Here is a 20,006-nt window from a genome sequence, read left to right as displayed (position 1 = left end):
ATGAAAAGTAATACTTTATAATTAATTTGTTCCTTTTTTCTCTTATGTCCAGTCTACAACCATTGTGTATCAGGCACTTGCAGAGTATTGGGTGAATGCTGAGAAGAACGATGATGCCGATGATATGGATGTACAGATTCAAGTATCAACTATTCTAGGCCGCTATGATCCAAAGACTTTCAAAGTCAATAAGGAACATGCCTTTCAGACTAGAACTACTAGGGTAGGTATAAACAAACAAAAGCTTTATTCACTTTACAATGGCTATTTATCCATAAGCCATTCCTATGATATTGAAATAGTATAACAAAAGGCGGAAACATTATAGATTGTCGGTTTTGAATTGATTTTTTTTATATTTATATATCTCTGATTGTCAACAGTTTGGGGGCATTAACCAGGAAGTGCAAGTGACTGCCGAAGGGACAGGCAAAGCTACAGTATCAGTGAGAATTTTGTCAATATTTGCTTGAATATTTTTTCCTATTTGTATATAATTGTATTGCAATTAGGTATGTATTATGGGGGTTAGATGACTGATTAATACATTTTAAATCCTGCATGGTTGAAATAATAATGGGAATAATTATAAATATTTTAGCATCGCTATATTGTTTTAAATTACATACAAATATTGAAATAAATATACAGTATATTTATATAAAAGACAAGTCAAATATATATTTGTGTGATTGTGTGTGTGTGTATTCAGGTAATGTCAATGTATTATGAACGGACTTCATCCTACAAAACTTTGAACTGTGAGAGATTTGACCTCAATGTGGAGCTTAGAGAAGGTAAACATCCAATTTCTACCTCGAATCAACCTACTGCCAACTTATATCTTCTATCTCTCTTCTATTCCCCATTCACACATGACTTAATCTTAATGCATGAAATGTTCAGGAACCTTCTATGCGTGTAAGGGGCTTTAATGTCTTTACATAAACGTTTTTGTTTTGGTAAACTTGCAGGACTGATCCTGAATATTTGGGTATTCACAGTGGCGGATTTAGCAAATTGGGGGACCAAGGCAAAGATTTGTATGGGGCCAATCTCATCCGATCTTTACAAGAGAACAGAGAAAAAAAATGTACAGAGAGAGGGAGAGAGAGGGAGAATAGATTGTTCTCCACATCACACGCTTCTGACACAAAGTCCGACTTATTGAAGTCTTCTCACAGGTCTTCACCTAGCGCCACTTCACAGCAAGCTGCTGCTGTAGTGGCATGTTTCAGCAGCAGCCGTAAAAAAGTATGTCATCTTTGGCAGCGTTGCCAAATACTTACCGGAGTCTTTTAGCTTTTTTCTATTATTTGAGCCGCTTTGTTAACTTTATTTCCTAACCCTTTTCCTAACAATTAATTGTATTTTCGCATTTACGCCCATCTAGGTGACGTACACCGAATTAGCTCGTAGCTCATTCATTTTTAAACGATCGTTTGGTATAGTTGACTGCAGAGCAAGGCATCTTGGCACCGGAATGAACAATATGAATGAACGCAGTCGAGGTCAAGATGACGGAGATAGCATGCTAATCCTGAAAACTAGCCTCCGAGTCAAGGTGAGGGTCAGCGGCTAGCTGTCACTCAAGAGGCTGCGTAACATTTTAACCTCCAATAAAATAAAAACTAGCCTGCTAAAAAAAAATTCACCCCCCTCAGTGTTGTCATGGAGATATGAACTAAACATACTGACTAGAATGTGCTTTTGGACCAGGCTGTAAATAGGTTTAATAAGACTGTGAAATCGGCCTGTTTAGCAAGTGAGTCAACGAAGAATTGCTCACTTTTGGTACCACCTCAAAGTGGCCACCCGGTGCTACTGCAATGTTTGTCACTTCCACATTGGATGCTGGAAGAACTCTCTGTGTTGGGGCTTGGTATTTACAAAAAGAAAAGAAAAACACATGATATTTTATTTATTTTTTAAGGTTGGTTGGAGCCCCCCTAGTATGGGGGCCCAAAGCGGCCGCGGCCTATTCCTCTTTGTAGAGACCGCCACTGGGTATTCATTATATTAGGTAGGTATTTGAATTTGAATATTTCAGAACTGCAGGTATAGGGCTAGGTTACATGTCGTCTGAATATCCCAGTGATAAAATATATATGTAAGGTTGCTAGACGTCCAAGAACACGTGAACGCTTCAGTTGAGGCGGCCATCATCAGAACAGCCAAATATGGGTTGACCGAATTGTCATTCATTAGTTTTATATTTTCAAAGATTATTATAATATTCCGATAGCACTTTGATAACTGCCGTCCAGCGTGAGGATTAGCAAGCCGTTTCCCCTCCCCAGTCTTCGGGCGTACTATCTCAACAGCTATCTCAATGTTCTTAATGAGTACAGAACACACCAAAATGATCTACCTACTAATGATAACATCTTGGTAATGTGTTTCCTCTTCTGCAATCTTTCCCCCAGAAATAGCGCCTGTGTGATTTATTTACGGGTAAATAGCACTAGTCTTGCCATGAAATTTATTTGAAACTTTGCACAATGTTAAAACCACCAATTTTCTTTGCGATAATTGGAAGTAAGCCTACTCTCATTCTTTGGAACCCTTGCGTGTTGAGAAAACTTTTAGGCTGCATTGAAGCTCTGCCGTAACCAAGTCGGTCTCTCTCTGAATGATTAGTAGATCGGAATAACTGACTTGATATTGTTGGTTTGCTTTTTTTATTTTTTATTTCACCACTTTAGAAATGAAAAGGAAAATAACGATAATTTGATAAAAACTTGATTCCGCAGCATTGGTCTACGTCAGCTATGTTACTGGCAGTGAAAGACACGCACTGTAAATTTACTATAAACATTTGTTCACCAAGTATTCGGATATTCGTTTGGAAATGTAACGAATATTGAAAGCTTGAAATTATGTATTCGAGCCAGTCCCAGAAACTTGTCCCAGTCCTTTCTTATGTTAAAGTATATTATTTGGGTTTAAATTTATTTTTTGTATTTCCTGAACCAGTTATATGTGTGGTACTGTTTAATAGACACATGAATAATTTGGCAGTTCACAATAACCATTATTAATGTTCTATTCATCTCTGCTTGTCTTCTAGACCGAATAGCTGAGTATGGAGTTACATACAAGCTTATAATAGAGATCTTGTAAGTAGACTACATGATTTGTTGATTTATTTAATTTTCAAAGGTAATACCAAGATGGCTGGCTTGAACTTTTATTATAAACATTCAGATCACAGGATTGAAACCCTCAAATATATACTGTATATTCTGGAATATCCTCTACTTTACTCTTGCAGGTATAAGGATACGGAAGAAGATGCAGACATGACCATCTTGGATATTGGTTTGCTTTCTGGTTACATCCCTGATCGAGAGGATCTCAACAAAGTGAGACATTTTGGTATTTCTTAAACGATAGCAAGACCTTTGAATGCATTGCATTAACATGTTTGTATGCATGTAGTTGCACAAAGCAAAGGACAGAACCATTGCAAAGTATGAAATGAACAAAGTGCTGTCAGAAAGAGGCTCCCTAATCATTTACCTGGAAAAGGTAAAATCACTTTACTTTCCCCATTTTGCATACAACCACATTATCTCTCATCTCCACAACTACAGTAACAACCTTTCTGTTCTCTTCAGGTGTCTCACACAATGGCAGATGAAGTGGCTTTCAAGATCATCCCGATGTTCAAAGTTGGTGTCTTACAACCAGCAACTGTATCTATCTATGAGTACTATAATCGTGAGTACCAAAAAATTGTATTGCAAATTTTTTACACACATGCATAGTGTGTGTATCTTTTTTACATTTTTGGATCTAAGGCTGATGTTCCTTTGTTTTTCATGTTTACAGTATTGTTTTTTAAATATCAAAAAACACAAATGCGCTTAACTGCATATCAAATCTCTCCCATTTTCTGTCATTGCAGCGAAACAATGCAGGAGATTTTACCACCCACAAAGAGATCAAGGAAAAGTACTACAAATCTGTCGAGATAATCAACCTGAAGTATGCAAGTGTGCCGAAGGTAAACAATATGAAATTTGAAAACAACTTTCAGAGAAAACAACCCATAAAGTTTGAATTGTCGATTGGGGTTGTTTATTCTTGAGAAACTTTGTAGTTCAGAAATGTTTCAATGGAGTAAACAGCTGCAGTAGAACCGTAACATAGTGCAGGTCTTAACATGAATATAAACGATAAAAACAACAAAATTAAGGTATTTCATTAATTGTGGTCCAAAATCAACTGATCAATGAGAGTAAAATGACTGGACGTGATATAGATATATATTTGTATTCACAATGTTAAAAAACATTGGTATAAATAGATAGAAGAGCACCCAAACACATTGTTCCATATTATTTCACCTACAAGCTGTAATTTTTGTATTTCCAGAGGAATGCAGCATGCAAAAGAAGGATAAAATTGACAATTTTGAACGACATGATAAGGCCTGTGATGCTGAAGTGAAAATAGATTATGGTGAGTGTGTGTTTCAGTTTGGAGAGTGAGCGAGAGAGTCAGAATCCATAGTTGGGCTGCTGGCCTGGAAAGAGGATAATCGTGTGCCCTCTGTCCTTAGTGTATAAAGTTACGATGGAAAGCTATGTAGACCACAACTCCACTGATGTTTATATGATGAGGATAAATCAGGTGATCAAGGAAGGTAAGCGTTTGTATGCTTTGAACTTCAAGCTCGTTCAATGGATAGAATATATCTGCTTTCCATGTGATTCACAAAATATACATTGGCTCTAAATCTCACAATTCATATGATAACAATGCTGCTTCTGTTTTGCATATTAATAAACAGGATCTGATAAAGAGCCAAGTGGGAAACTACGCACCTTCATTGGTTACTCCCACTGCCGAGAGACTTTGAATCTGAAAACAAATGCGAGCTATCTCATCATGGGCACAGTAAAAAATGCACAGAAAGTTGGTCGAAATCAGTAAGTTTATTGTGATAATACATTTTGAATTGTACAATGAATTCCATTCATTGTACCGACCCTTCAACAACATCAACATTAATGTGACATTCATCCGTTAGCATTAAAGATTTTGAGAAATGTGTTAAGGCAAGGCATGACAAGGCAACTTTATTTATGTATCACTTTTCATACAGGAGGCAGGCTCAAAGTGCTTCACATATAAACATTGTCATGCAATAAAATAAAATATTAAATAAGTAAAAGAAAACATATGCAAAAAAAAGAGAGTAAAATAGATAGAAAATAAAGGTAAAGTTAAAAAAGCATTACGAAAGTGTAATATATTTAAGATCAGATCAACAGTCTCTCTCACAAAAAGGAATTTGTTCCTTTCTCTGGGACTCCAACCCGGATTCTACGACTCTAACCAAGACAGAACTCTGGTCTCAAACCCTTCAAAGTTCATGTCCCTGGTACTCACGTCAGGACTCCAACCCGATCTAAAGGAACTTGGGGCCCTATTTAAACGGTCTGAAACGCAAGTGGGAAGCGCAAAGCGCAAGTAGCTTTGTGGGCGGTTCTACGGCGCTATCGCTATTTTACAGGCGGATAAATGACACTTGCGTCGCGGCGCAAGTGTCAAAAGGGTTGGTCTGAAGCAGCCTAGTTACCCGTAGGTGTGGTTTGGGCGTAACGTCCAACAAACCAATGAGAGTGCCAGCTCCCATCCCCTTTAAGAGCCATGAGCGCATTTGAATCGGACGAGTTGATATTTTGACAGCGCGTCTGCAGTCTCCGATGAGACAAATGCTCATGAATTTCAAACTGCAAATGGCTCAGTTTATTGCCAAATAATATGGCCTAATTCACACATGGGATAAGGGGTTTTCTTCCACAACTTCAGAAATACTGAGTCCTCAAATAAATTTCGGCAAAGAAAACATATATGATATAACATGTGATATGCGGTAACTGTGGTTCTATTTAATGATACACGCAATACATTATAAACATTGTTTCTTATCAGTATTGTATGCTATCCTAATATGCATGTGTCCCCGCGGTAATAGACATTGCCATTGATTGTATTATGCGTTACGTGTTTAGTTTGCGTGTGTTTAAACAGAGCACACACGCGCGCATTCATTCATTCTTTACACTCACTCGCGGTAAAACAATGTTTTTCACGATCAAATACTCATCAATCCTAAAAGTTATGGGCATGTAGGCCTACACGATGTCTCTGTCAAGAAAATATGTGTTTGCTGTACGGTGTTTGCAGATGCATTGATTTAAAAGTACAACTTATTACCGCTGCATCAGCTGTTCTTTCCCAAATAATTTACCAAGAATGTGCGGCTAGGTAGATGGGAGAAGCAAAGTGTATGCGCGAGGTGCACAAGCAATCCGTATGCATCGCATGCGCATGTATGCATGCGCCCTTAAAATAGCATCTGAACAACGCGCCACTGACTTTAAACCAGGTATTTCCTGGTCAGTAGCGCAATGGTATTAAGAAACGGCAAAATACCGTTTGCGCCAGAACACGCCTCCTCCTTCCGCCGAACCGCCCCTTGGGGCGCATGATCAATCCCTAATTTACCGGCGAGTGGCGGTGGTGGGAAAAGAACGCTCTGCGCCAGTTGTAAACTAGCAACGACACATGCGCCAGTGACTATGTCACTTGCGCCGGATGCAAGATAGGGCCCTTGGTCTTTTCTCTGGGATTCCAACCCAACCTAAAGGAACTTGGTCCTTTCTCTGAGACTCCAACCCGTCCTAAAGGAACTTGGTCCTTTCTCTGGGACTCCAACCCGACCTAAAGGAACTTGGTGCTTTCTCTGAGACTCCAACCCGGATTCTAGGACTCTAACCCTGACAGAACTCGGGTCTCAAACCCTTATCCTTTCTCTCTGGTAGCAGATCATGTATATCTCTGGTAAAATATAAATAAATGGCAGGGTTAAAAAGGAAAGTGAAATGAATTTAAGATTTAGCAGAAAGCTAAAGCAAACATAAAAGTATGCAGTCTTGTTTTAAAATTGGTCCGAGTTATAGATCCTCTGGGAGTTTATTCAGCTAATTATTGCATAGTAACTAAATCCTGCTTGCTGTCAGGAGACCATTGCAGTAATCAAGCTTACTAGTGATAAAGGCATGTACACGTTTTTGTAAGTCTATGGTGGACATGAGCCCTCTGTACGTCCACACCAGAAGCGAATTGAGCGACCAAATCGCCGGAAGTCATTCACTTTCTATGGGCAAGAGCGACCAAAGCGACCAACGCTACCAGCGGCCAAAGTTGAGCGACCAGAGCGTCAAAAAAAAGTTGAAAACGTTTTAACTTTATGCAAATGACTATGACACGCTTCAGCGGCCAAACACTGACAGCCAATCGGAATGTAGACGCGCTTCAGCGGCCAAGCACTGACAGCCAATCGGAATGTAGACGCTCTTCGCTTGCGTGGATCCCAGGGAACACCGGCAGGCACTTTGGTTCCTACCTACCTTTATTCACTTACTGAACAAAATGTCGGCTGAAGTATTAATCGCGGCTGTAACTGGGCACCCGGTGTTGTACGACCCAACCCTTTTTCAGTTCAGAGATCGAAACGCCATAGTGGTTTGGATACCAAGTGATGATAAGCGGGAGTATTTATACATCTAGAACGTTCGTATTTAGGCGGGAATCATTTTCATTTGCTTTCCATGCCACCAATCTAACCAACCAATCGCGTGTAGCATGCTTTAAACAAAACCCAAAAAGTTTTTGAAATCGTCACATAAACAAACTAATCGACAAGACGAGGGATAAATGACAATATATCTCTTGTCTTTTATCCCTCTATTCCCCACTATTCACGCAGCCTGAGGTGAATAATTCTTAATTAAATAGTCTAGATAGATAGATAGCCTAGTCAAGTCTTTATTAATACCAAACGACACAAATCGTCGGGAATCCATTTAGGTGGTTCGGCCCACACAGGACAGTAGCCTACAAGACCACACAGACACGCGTTGATAGATAGATAGATATGTTCCATTATTTGCTTTGCGGAGCCAACCAGTCCTGTGCACGTATGCAAATTAGCCATGTGCGCCGATGTCTATTTGTTTTGAGTGCGACGAATGAGTGCAGATGGAGATCAGTGAAACATATTTGAACTAGCCTACTACAGCACGCAGGGTTTTTTGTTCTCGGGTGTAATTAGCCTACATTTTAGGAGTTTTTTTATATTGGGGGGAATCACTGTTGTCGAAGCACTTTATCCAACAAGCAAAACCGTCTCGGCAATATGGCCAAAGTGTATGGGAGTTAACTCTTTGATATGGCTGTCTGTACTAAAAGCAGATGGCTCCTTTAAATGCGTCTGCATAATTGAATTGTACGTCATGAGCGACTTGAGCGACCAAAGCGAACAGAAATATTCGCAGCGAAACTTTGTGGTGTGGACCTTGCTAAATTTAATTTTAAAATGATAATATGCAGATTTTGTAACTGATTTGATGTGACTGTCGAAAGGTTAATCTAAATCCATGATAACCCCTAGAATTCTGGCTTTGATTTTATTTTTATTTAATTAGGGTGGTCTCAGTGCTGTGAAGGGGTCGAAATCCTGATTTGAAGGCATCATAGCAATCAGTTGATGCAACGAAGTGATTAAGTTGCTGAAGGACAACTTTCTCAATGATTTTTCTTCTGAAGGGTAGATTTGATAGTGGTCTGTAGTTGTTAATAATAGAGGCATTTAGGCTCCGCTTTTCTAAAAGGGATTTAATAACTGCCGTTTTCAAGGCTTTTGGGAGATTGCCTGATTGGAGAGAGTTGTTAAAGGGATACCTCACCAGTGGAGATATGAAGGGTAGATGAAGTAAATAATTCTATGTATTATAAATGTGCAATCGGTTTATCCTAGCCTGAGAAAAGGCAAAAAGTGTCTCTCTGGCTCAAAAGTAGGAAATCCTCAAACTACCACAGTGCATTGCGCCCGCTGCACCCCCCATCTATTTCCGTTTGGAGGGGGAAGGACCCATGGTCCTAGCGCGAGTGGTAGCGCGAGCAAACTTCGTGCCAACACTTCACCGTGATACGTTGACTATTTTAGACTTCTGCCCTCTTTTTTCCAAACGCATCATTTGTATATTACTGTACAGAATAAAAACATTTGCTAATTACAGTAGCTCAGCTTATCAAGTATTTGTACTCAACCTTTTCTCCCCAGTTGAAATAAGTGTTTATCTTGTACAGTAGCCCTACTTTAGTATAACAGCACGTGGGTTAGTAAACAGACCACAACAATCAACATGAATTTGAATTTTTATTCATGAAGAAATGTGAACTATTTACAAAAATAGTCAAAATAGCCACAGCTCATCTTGAGCATCTGTCTCCTGGTAGCTACGGTACTGCCCATCTTGTGCTTGGTAATTAGCTCTGATGGCCTCGACAACACAGGAAGCTGATACTGTCTAAGAAAGAAAGAGGACAACATTAGCAAAGCAAAATAGAAATTATGCCTTGAGCTATACAGCATTACACAGACTGCAAGCTAACATAAAGTAGCCTATGCACTGCCAAAAGGATCGGCTACTTTCGCATAACTACATGGTCATGTTCCCCGGGACTCAAAACTATTGAAGCCAATGTGTTAGTAAAAAAACAAACACTTACTCTATGCTCAGACGTCTGTTTCTCCCGGCTGGCTGTGGCTGGCGTTTCCAGTTCCCTTTCTGGGTCCGGAAATATGTATCCAATACCCAACCGTTCAGATGAGGCGTAAAGCCTGGGTGAGAGGTAACACACATGGCCCCATCCAGGGGCGCAACTGCCTACTTTCTGGGGGGTATGCAGACACATAGAAGGCGCCCCCCCCCTCTTTGATCTGGGCACAAATTTGACCTAAAACACACCCTGATATTGAATCCAAAAATTCATTTTGAGTGCACCAGGACAGATATCCGGTGTTTTTTTTAGAGGCAGCCTTTCTAAGATGCTCTGCCAGTGTAACATCATACCGTGCTATAAGAGATCAAGGATACCCAGAAAGTTTCCATTTCTAGGATTTCCTAACTGTGCATTTTGTCCCTGTGAAAAAGAGTTTCCTCAACGCGCAATGTTGTTGGTAAAAACATATTTTTACCTAAAATCAATACCACAACAGTTGAGTCACTTGCACAACTCAAGCCCTCTCCAGTCTAGAACTCTGGAGCACCAGAAAGGGTGTGGCTCAATTAATCTATTTGCCACAGCTGCAGCCTATTACAGGGCTAACAGCCGGACAGGAACACGTGAATCTTTTAAAACATGTTAACACAGTGAAGATGCCGTTCACATCTTCACAGTCCCCCTCAGTGGCAGGTTTCTTTCTGCAAGGAAGAGTATGCAGTCGATCACTCGACTCAACAGGCTCTCTGCAATTCGCTACCAATAGTTTTACCTAGGCATAAGCGGGATGCCAATTGTTTCCACATCAGATAAGCATTTATGTGGTCACCACTTGTTTCATGGTGCTTCAGTATCTTTGAAAGACACTGCCAGTTATTATACCCCACCACAAGGCGCGTGTCAGCAACTCTAGCTTCACCAAAAAGCTTGCATGCAAAACAATAGACTCTGTTAGAACTGTTGGAGTACAGTAACCAATAGGGTTGGGAAAAATAATCGATTCTTCGATCCATCGTAATACTGTGTAGAACGATTCAGTCTCGATTCAGATACGATAATAATCTTTTCTTTTTTTTTGGGATTATTAATTTATTAACTTTTGGATAATTAACAGAGTTATAAAGTATCAACTTTATAACTCCGTTTTTACTGGGTCAATGACATAAAACAAAGACTTGCATAGAGATTGAAGTAAAAAAAAAACAACTTTATTTTTCTTGTTATGATCCGTTAGATTGTAGGCTCCATTCTGATCAGTACACAGTTGCAAGACAACAGTAACCTGTTGTTTTACTAGTAGTAGATTTAGCTAACCTGTATATTTACAAGCCTCCTCTTGATACACTGACATAAAAACAACCTTCCCAATCTTTCTTTTTCTATTTTGTGACCCCGAGGGCTTTCTTCTCTGACTCTCCATATTGAGGTACGTGTCATCAGATGACAATACGGTTCAAATGAAGACACTCTGGCGCTCGCCTCCAGGGCGTAGTCGAGGGGGCGCCCACTGGAGCGCCGAGGGGGGGAGGGAGGCGAAGGAGCGGGGGGGGCGCCTTATCAGTGACGTTCCTCTGTTATTGATCATCATATCATGTACACTAACGCTGTTAAATACAGAAAATGCAGACTCAAATAATTTTACTTCCATCGCTTTGGCGCCCCCTCTGGTGCGGCGCCCCTATGCGCCGCATATAGTGCATACCCACTTTTTGTGCCACTGGCCCCATCCTCGCCAGATTAAGCCATTTGTTCTAGAAGAAACTGGCATTGCTGAAATTCGCTGCAGCACAGGGGCTCTGGGCGAACAGAGCAAACCGGCGCGCTCCGGCTCCCTGGCAGTAGGCAAAGCTTGTTCAGCTGCACCCGCCGCAGCAGCCTCCTCCTCTATTGGTGTCAATTCTTCCTGGCTGCATTCTGGCTCGTAGAAATAGCCCTGAATGTCCAAATCCCGGAATAGATTTTCAAAATCCACTTCGGCTGTTTCACATTGCAAATTTGTTCTCCCGGTGTAGAAACATGGCGGACATTAGGTTTGTATCTCGTACGCGAGCTCCCGCCCCCCCTCATTCCTTATTGGTGGGTTCCAAATTTGCGGAACCAGTGGGTTGTAGTCCTCGGCCCTTCTAGCAGGTAAGCAAAGTTCTCCAGAGATGACATCCAACGCATCATTTGACGTCATCTCGGGAGAAAATTAGAGCAGGAAAGCTGGGCCAAGGAAAGACTCGGTTAGACTGAGGGAAAAAAACATATTTTTTATATTACAATAGCGATTTTATATGATAGAACGCCGGTTCTGAATGGGTGAAGTATCCCTTTAACTATTCGCAATATGTCTATTGCTAGGCAGTCAAAAACATTCTTAAAGGGTTTGGAAGGTAAAGTATCAAGGCAACAGGTGGATGGCTTTAATTGTGTCACTGTTTCCACAAGAGTTTGAGTCTATGACATTAAAGTATTTCATCATTGCCACGTTACTTTAGCTGCACAAGGTGGTAGACCAGCATTTTATTTGAAGTGGAGATATTGATTGAGCATCTGATGCCTTCAATTTTATCAGTATAAAATGCTGCAAATTCAATGCATTTCTGTGTGGAATGGAGATCAGGTGGCACTTTTTAATTCTAAAATGTAGGCACAGAGGCTCTCTTTATATATGTCATGACGAATACGAAGTTTTGTTTTATGCCAGATGCGTGCAACCTTCCTGCATTCTTTTTTCTGGGCTGTTACAGAAGCAGCTTTTCTCCGGGGTGCCTTTTGCTTTCTGGAAATCTTTTTTTATAAGGTGCAATGACATCTACAACTTTCATATTTTTCAAATTAAAGTTATCTACAAGATCATCAGCAGAACATGGATTGAGAGGTGGTAGCAAGGAGATGGCCTTTTTAAAAAAGTATGTTAGAATGTTCATTGATATACCGTATCTGGGTGGCCTGTGAATTATTAATAGGAGAACTCTGGGGGATCACTTCAATACAGCACAAAGGTATTCGAATGATGGAAGATCAGGAAATAACATCCGTTTCCCCTGAAATATTTTTTTTAATATAGCAGCAACCCCTTCACCTCTTTTTCCAGATATATATACATCAAAAAATATATATTTGGGAGGCGCCATCTCTATCAGAATTGTTGTGTGTTTAGTTCGCAGGTTTAAACAGATGGATGCACACACGCGCATCTGCATTCATTAATTATTGGCTGTCATCACGCGAATGTCGCGTCAAAGTTTAAATATTTTAAAGATTGATAGATTGCGGGGAACATAGCGGGGAACAAAGCGGGGAACATAGGACCCTTTTCTGGGAAAAGGGTCCTATGTTCCCCGCTTTTCCCAAAAAGGGTCCTATGCTCCCCGGTATGTATGGCTACAGGGGAACATAGGACCCTTTTTGGGAAAAACGGGGAACATAGGACTTTTTTTTAAAAAAAGGGTCCTATGTTCCCCGAGCGGGGAACATAGAACCCGGGGAACATAGGACCCGGGGAACATAGCACCCGGGGGGGGGAACATAGGACCCGGGGAACATAGGGATGACCCCCAGTGGTGTAGGAGCTGTACCCTAATATTTGAATGGACTAATAATTCGAGTCAAATTCTCTTAGTCAATCAAAGTTGGCTCAATAAATAAATCATGTGCATTTCAATAACCAAATCAAACAAGTTAAAGAGTCAGCTGTACTGCTCTGCCCAACCAATCGTTGAACTTCAGTTTACTTTATGCAAATTAGCACATCTTGCAATCGACATTCAGTGAATACTGGCGGACCATTCGGACCCATGGTGGAATGTCTTTTCCTGGTTTTAAGCACTTCCACAGACAGTGGTAAACTCCTAAAAGCAGCCTTTCTGGGTCTTTTAAAAGAAAATATGGAAGTAAATCTGTGCAATCGGATTTTGAAAATAAAAAGCCATTGAATTCAAAGCATTGAATATTTATGCATTGAAATAACGTCTGGATTTTTTGTCGCTAAATTAACTCTTTGAATTTTTCAACATATAATTTTCACCTTTATTTTTAAATTATGAAAAATTCTACTTAAATATTTTCATCGTCCTCAAATTCAACATGCCAACGTCACCTGCAAAATTCAATGTATGAAATTCAGTGTTAACATGCGGGGACCCAAGGAAGAGCAATCCATCCTAGATGCTAGATTGCGGTCAAGCAAGGAGAGCGGGAATAAGAGCGTCACTCGCTGGTTCTTTCTTTCTTGATACATACGTTAATTATTATGTAGGCTATGAAATAAACAATGAACTAATGCCTGTATGTTGAGTGTGTGTGTGATTGCAGTGACTTCGCTGGATTTACATGCAGCTTAAGGGTAATGTAGTGGGTTAAGGAGCACAATTTATTAGGGCACCAATTTGGGGCGATCCCAAAATTGCCAAAGGGCGGTCCCTTTGGCAACTTTTGATGTGATGCTGGGCCGATCTGAAGCTCGCTGCCTGCTGTGGAATGAGAGCGAAGAGCCGACAGTATTGGGCAACTGAAGCGGCAGCAGCTTGTAGTTCCAGTGGAAGCATGGCCTGCCTCGGAAAGAAGCGCCAGACAGCAACCTGTTTTTAATTTGTCATCCTCATGTCACTCGATGCGGAATAGTGTTGGCTCTGCGCGCTTGTTGCGCTCTTGTTATGCCACCACAGAGGCATATCAATCGTTTAGCTCCAGACACTTAACGTGCGTCCAGTGTCACAAAATGAATGCCCCCAATCCGAGTGATCGATGACGATACAAACGTACAGTTTTAAGCTTGTGCATGTGAACGTCTTCATGCCTGTCTACGTTGCAAACTCGTGCCTGTTGCAGAAAATGTGCAGCAGCGCCCCCTGGGTTCACAATTTTCAGTGGGTCGCAGAATTCTCTGTTACACCCGCTCGCTTGACCGCGTCTAGCATCTAGGATCGATTATTATTGTAATTGTATTTGTAATTTATTGAAATAAATGTAAGAGTTAGATTCAGAGGCAAAAAATCCAGATATGTTATTTCAATGCATAAGGATTCAGTGCTTTGAATTCAATGGCTTTTTAATTTCAAAATCCGATGGCACAGATTTACTTCCATAAGAAAGGCTAAATGAAAATACTGTTCTTTCAACATTTCATGAGAGAAACATTTGATATTATACATTTGTAATGGGAAGTTGGGTTTGATAACGTGATGAATGTTGACAAATGTGTTGTTCCCTTTGCTTTTTACACAGGTATGAGTATTTGCTAGGGGAGCAGTCATGGATAGAGTACTGGCCAACACCATTAGAATGTCAGAATCCAAAGTATGGATCTACCTGTGACGGCATGGAGGAACTCGTTTTTACATTCTCATTCATCGGCTGTTCTATGTAAAAAAAAATACCAAAGCCACCGAATTTGTGATTTGCTTCTAATAAAGTAAATTAGCGACTTCTTGACATTTATTTTGTGCATTATAAAATCCTTTACTGGTCAATTTATAGCTGCAAACATTGAATTACATACGATCTCACCATTCTATGAATCTGGATGTGAATTAAGGCATTATTTCAGAACTTGCTTTGGTCTAGAATATGTTGTGTTCTGCATTAGGCTGCAGTCAATTTTGAATATTGGAAATTCTAATCAAGGGTGCCGCCAGTATGGTATTCCATAGTAGGCACAGTCCGGCTCCAGAAAAAAACTGTGGTTACGCCGATATATTACTCGTAGACAATTTTTTTATTTAAACAGCAAAGACAGAGAATGTTGGAAGTCAACAAAAAAATGTATTGCAGCAATTTCAAATTCCCAAAATACAAGCACAGCCAAATTTCACCGGTCTAATGTCACGTTTGCAAAGCAAGTCATTGGGGAACAGTTTCCACGTTAACGAGATGGTGAAATAATCACACTTCTCCTGTGCTTTACAACAAAGGCAATGTGGATCCAAGCCAGTTTCATACTGGCATTCTCTCTCCCTCTCTCTCTCTCTCTATAAAATACATTCGGCAGAGTGTCACTCAATCACTGCCATTTACTCTCATCCAGAGCGGCTTCTACGACCACCTGAGACTCTCCTCCGCTCCCTGTAATATCCATAGACTCCAGCCGTCACAATTACGTCACTCACAAATCCAACGTGCCGGACTGCCGCCGAAGATGGCGGCAGCTCCGGCGGGGGAGCTTCAGTGGCAGTCCGGCCTCTCCGGCGGGGGGAACTCTGCGGCAGTCCGGCAGCTCCGGCGGGGGGAACTCGGCGGCAGTCCGGCAGCCCCGGCTGGGGGGAGCTCGGCGGCAGTCCAATCTTTTTTTCCTTTAAGCTATTTCCAGCAAACATCTTAAAAAACATGTCTGGAACTCATTTACTATGTCTATAATATTTCTACTTTAAAAAAGAGTGTGTGGCATAAAATCACCATAAGGGTTTCTTTAGGATGTTGTAAGGGAAAACCCTTCAAGATCTAATTGTTTGCCTTTACCCATTAACGCTCTTTTTAACTTAAAAGGAGGCAATACCAAGACACATATTGTCGGACAGGGAAAACCCAATGGTCACTGAGTGATGTGAGACTTCTAGATTCGAGATTTGTTAGTCCATCCTAAGAAAAATCGAATTGCTCCAAATCCATTTTCTTTTACATAATTGTTTGTGAGTAACTCTTAAAAAGGGGTTTTAATAACAGATTATCGCTGCCTGTATGCTTTTATTTGTTGATTCTACTTTACAATTCCATGCTTTTATTTTGGTACTCCTGGGCCCAGTTTCCTTGAAAGCATCGTTGGTAACGAACGTCGTGGAAATGCTCGTAGCTAACGAGGACTCCAGGAGTACTCGTAGGATGCTAAGAGCATCGTTAGCCTACTATAGCCTCAGTGGCGTCACCAGCGGACATTCTGTGTATTGGATGTGTTATATTAAAACACATCCAATACCACGGAATGCCCAGCTGGCACAATTTCACAACTGATATATAATATATTGATATATTACTCATAGACTACTGTTAGATTTAAACAGCAAAGATAGAGACATGTTAGCAGTCAACAACAACATAATTTATTGCAGCAATTTAAAATTCCAAAAATGCATGCGCAGCAGAAATGAACCAATCAAACGCCACGTCACAAGGCATATAATAAAATCAAAGGATTCCATTGCTCTTGTGTGGGAGGTTGCTTTCGAGCTGCCCTTGCTGTCTCCCTCTGATTTTAATCAACCATCGTGGTTAAAATGTCCTCATATTGATCAATGACAGAAGACATAGGCTACTGTAGACTTGAATAATGCTGAAACCAGTGGGTGTCGGATAATTTCTGCAGGCGTTTTTTGTTGCGATTTGTTGCGTTTGCATTAAGCACTGTAGGCGCTTCGGTGAGGCTGTGATGAAGTTCACTATTTATTGGACCCTGTTTAGACATTAACGAACATCCCTGACCATAGTTAATCATGTTTGTAGTCTACACCCGAATAAGTGCCGCTTCATGAGGAAGGAGGTGGAGTTCTTAGGTTACAGACTGCGGGGAGAAGGCATCAGCACACTGGAGGAGAAAGTGCATGCAGTGAGAGACTGGCCGACACCCACTGACCAACGACAGCTGAAGAGCTTCCTCGGCCTGGCCTCATAGTACGGGAAGTTTGTGCGAGGTTTCTCCTGCACAGCTGCCCCCCTGCACCACCTGCTGCAGAAGGACAGGGACTTCACCTGGACGCCACAGGGCCAACAAGCCTTCAACTCCCTCCAGAAGGCACTGACTGAGGCCCCCGTCCTCACCCCCCGGGACGGGTTGCAGTTTACTCTCGACACGGATGCCAGCGACATGGGCATAGGTGCAGTGCTGGCTCAGGCGGGGCCAGAGGGGAGGAGAGTTGTGGCGTATTTCAGCAAAACCTTCAACAAGGCTGAGCACCGCTACTGCGTCACGCACCGAGAGCTCCTCGCCATGGTGGCGGTGATAAAGCCCTTCAAGTACTACCTGTGTGGCCGGCCCTTCACTGTCAGGACAGATCATTCGGCAGTGCAGTGGCTGATGTCCTTCAGAGAACCAGAGGGCCAAGTTGCTCGCTGCAGTCCTATGTCTTCCTGGTGGTACAAAGGAGCCAGCCAGGCCAACGCCGATGCCTTGTCCCACCGCCCCTGCGCACTGGGAGGTTGCCAGTACTGTGAGCGGAGAGAAGCGCGTGAGAGAGAGCTGCGTATCGAGGAGCAGACATGCCCCATGCACGAGGGGGCCAGGAGCAGGACATGGTCACACAACTGTTGCGACAGTGGGTTGAGGCAGGACAGAGACCACCCTGGGAGGAGGTGACTGGGAGCTCCACTGCAACGAAAGGCATGTGGACTATGTTTGAGGCGCTGAGAGTGAGGGATTGAGTGCTGCAGAGAGCCTGGAAGGAACCTGCTACGGGAGAAGAAAGGTGGCAGGTGATAGTCCCCAGTTCATAGAGAGACGCTGTGCTGATAGCAGGGGTATTACTGGGGGCGGGTCGGAAGGGACGTAGAGGACTTTTGCCACCGCTGCAACCTCTGCGACAAGGGCCCCCCAGATCAGTCCCGCGCACAGCTACAACAACAGGCGATGGGGGCTCCCATGGAAAGAGTAGCTGTGGACGTCATGGGCCCATTCCCCCGCACGGACGCAGGCAACCGGTACGTTTTGGTCGCCATGGACTATTTTACAAAATGGCCTGAGGCGTACGCAATACCAGATCAGGAGGCAGCGACGGTGGTTGACGCTCTGGTAGAGGGCATGTTCAGCAGGTTTGGGGTGGCAGAAACCATCCTTAGTGACCAAGGGAGGTACTTTGAGTCGCGGGTCTTTGCCGCCATGTGCGAGCGCACAGGCATGCATAAGGCCCGGACCACAGCCCTGCACCCCCAGAGCGACGGCCTCGTCGAGAGGTTCAATAGGACCCTGGGAAAGCAACTGTCCACTGTTCAGGAGTCAACCTCATGCACGCCTGCCCTCCTCATGTTGGGGCGGGAGCTACGGACGCCAGTGGAGGTGGCCTTTGGCAAGCCCCCTGTCACCCCTGCTGTTCCTCTTTGGAGAGAGTACGCCAGGAGACTCCAGGATCGGATGGAGTCTGCCCATATCTTTGCCCGAGACCAGCTGGAGAAAGCGGGCATGAAACAAAAAAGGAACTACGACATAAGGTCGAAGGGAAGACACTTCCAAGCTGGAGAGCTGGTGTGGGTGTACCGACCCCACAGGAAGAAGGGATGGTGCACCAAGTTGGACAGTCATTCGGAGGGGCCTTGTCAGGTGTTGGAGCGGCTGGGTGAAGTAGTGTACCGGGTCCAGCTGCCAGGAAAGAGAAAGAAGGTTGCACTCCACAGGGACAGGTTGGCCCCATACAGAGGGGACTCCCTCCCTTCCCCAAGTCATTTCAGTGGTTAAGATGGTTTATTTGTTTCTAAGAGCTCATTTTGTTTAATTGTCTGTGCTCAGCTCTTACGGTGTACCAGAAAGGAAAGGACTCATGTACAAAATAAGGAACGAATGGCTGTACATTAATAAACTCTTTGGAAACATCAGTACACTTCACCATTGTCTGGCCGGTTTCACTACAATAATATTGTCAAGACCTTATTAAGGCCAAATTAATAAAAAACACATAACACAGAATGCTTGCTCATTCATCAGTACACCTCTTTGAGGAATAAATACAGTCTTTGTATAAAACACTGAGCCAGGTCGAAGGGTAGTGTAACCCAATTTTTGCTTAAAGTGTCATTCAGATGAAAATTTAATCCAGGTTATTTTTTGGCATGAGGACCCATAAATGTAACCCATTTCCTAAGGAACTAGGAACCTTTGGATGAACTCGATGCATTTCCACGGCAGGAACCAGGGTCTAAATTAAGTTCCAGGGACATTTTTTTACCCCCCAACAGGTTCAGAAGCGTCTAGCTGCAGACGGCCATCCTCAATTTCATCTTCACATTCAATTAGAGGGCGTTCTTAAGCATTTCTTTCTTGCCAAGTAAATAATAGGCACAAAAGGATATTATATAAACATCGCCTCTCGACGGCGTTAATATAATTAGCTGTGATAGAGAGCACTGACTAACGACTCGCGTGGTAGGGTCCTTTTGCATTGAACTTGATTGTTAGTTTAGAATTTTTTCAAACAATTAAAGTACAAATCATTAAGTTGAACTGGACTGCACACACACAATGCATTTCCTTTCACGAAAAAGACGACAAATTGTATTCGCACCGAGGTTGATTTTTTATGGTTGTAGGCCATTGTGGAGGTAACAGCCTATTGATGTTTCTCAACAGGGTTCTGAATGCATCCAAAGTGGTAACCTACAATCATGGACCCATAATTATCACTATCTGTTAAATGTATTGATCATTCATGTCAATAGCAGTCGGTGCTACATGGCAATATCTACTTGCAATGCGCTAAGTGAATATAGGTTGCTTTTAATAACATGAAGGTGTGCAGTTG

The 20,006-nt window shown here is 42.2% G+C and overlaps 1 protein-coding gene across 1 annotated transcript in view; it reads left to right on the top strand.

Annotated features, from left to right (window-relative positions):
- Positions 1–14,998, top strand: part of LOC115540255 (complement C3) — a 78,468-nt gene extending 63,470 nt beyond the window's left edge. Inside the window, exons 32-43 of the mRNA XM_030351401.1 lie at positions 53–223; positions 384–446; positions 713–797; positions 3,071–3,119; positions 3,275–3,365; positions 3,442–3,531; positions 3,621–3,723; positions 3,911–4,009; positions 4,381–4,467; positions 4,568–4,651; positions 4,799–4,937; positions 14,797–14,998. Of these exons, the coding sequence (XP_030207261.1) occupies positions 53–223; positions 384–446; positions 713–797; positions 3,071–3,119; positions 3,275–3,365; positions 3,442–3,531; positions 3,621–3,723; positions 3,911–4,009; positions 4,381–4,467; positions 4,568–4,651; positions 4,799–4,937; positions 14,797–14,938 (1,203 nt within the window). The 3' untranslated portion in view covers positions 14,939–14,998. The remainder of the gene's footprint in view (positions 1–52; positions 224–383; positions 447–712; positions 798–3,070; positions 3,120–3,274; positions 3,366–3,441; positions 3,532–3,620; positions 3,724–3,910; positions 4,010–4,380; positions 4,468–4,567; positions 4,652–4,798; positions 4,938–14,796) is intronic.
- Positions 14,999–20,006: the final 5,008 nt, after the last annotated feature.

This window comes from Gadus morhua, chromosome 3 (assembly GCF_902167405.1).
Source record: "Gadus morhua chromosome 3, gadMor3.0, whole genome shotgun sequence".
Lineage (NCBI taxonomy): Eukaryota > Metazoa > Chordata > Actinopteri > Gadiformes > Gadidae > Gadus > Gadus morhua.
Note: the sequence above shows the minus strand (reverse complement) of the source record. Positions and strands in the feature narration are given on the sequence as shown.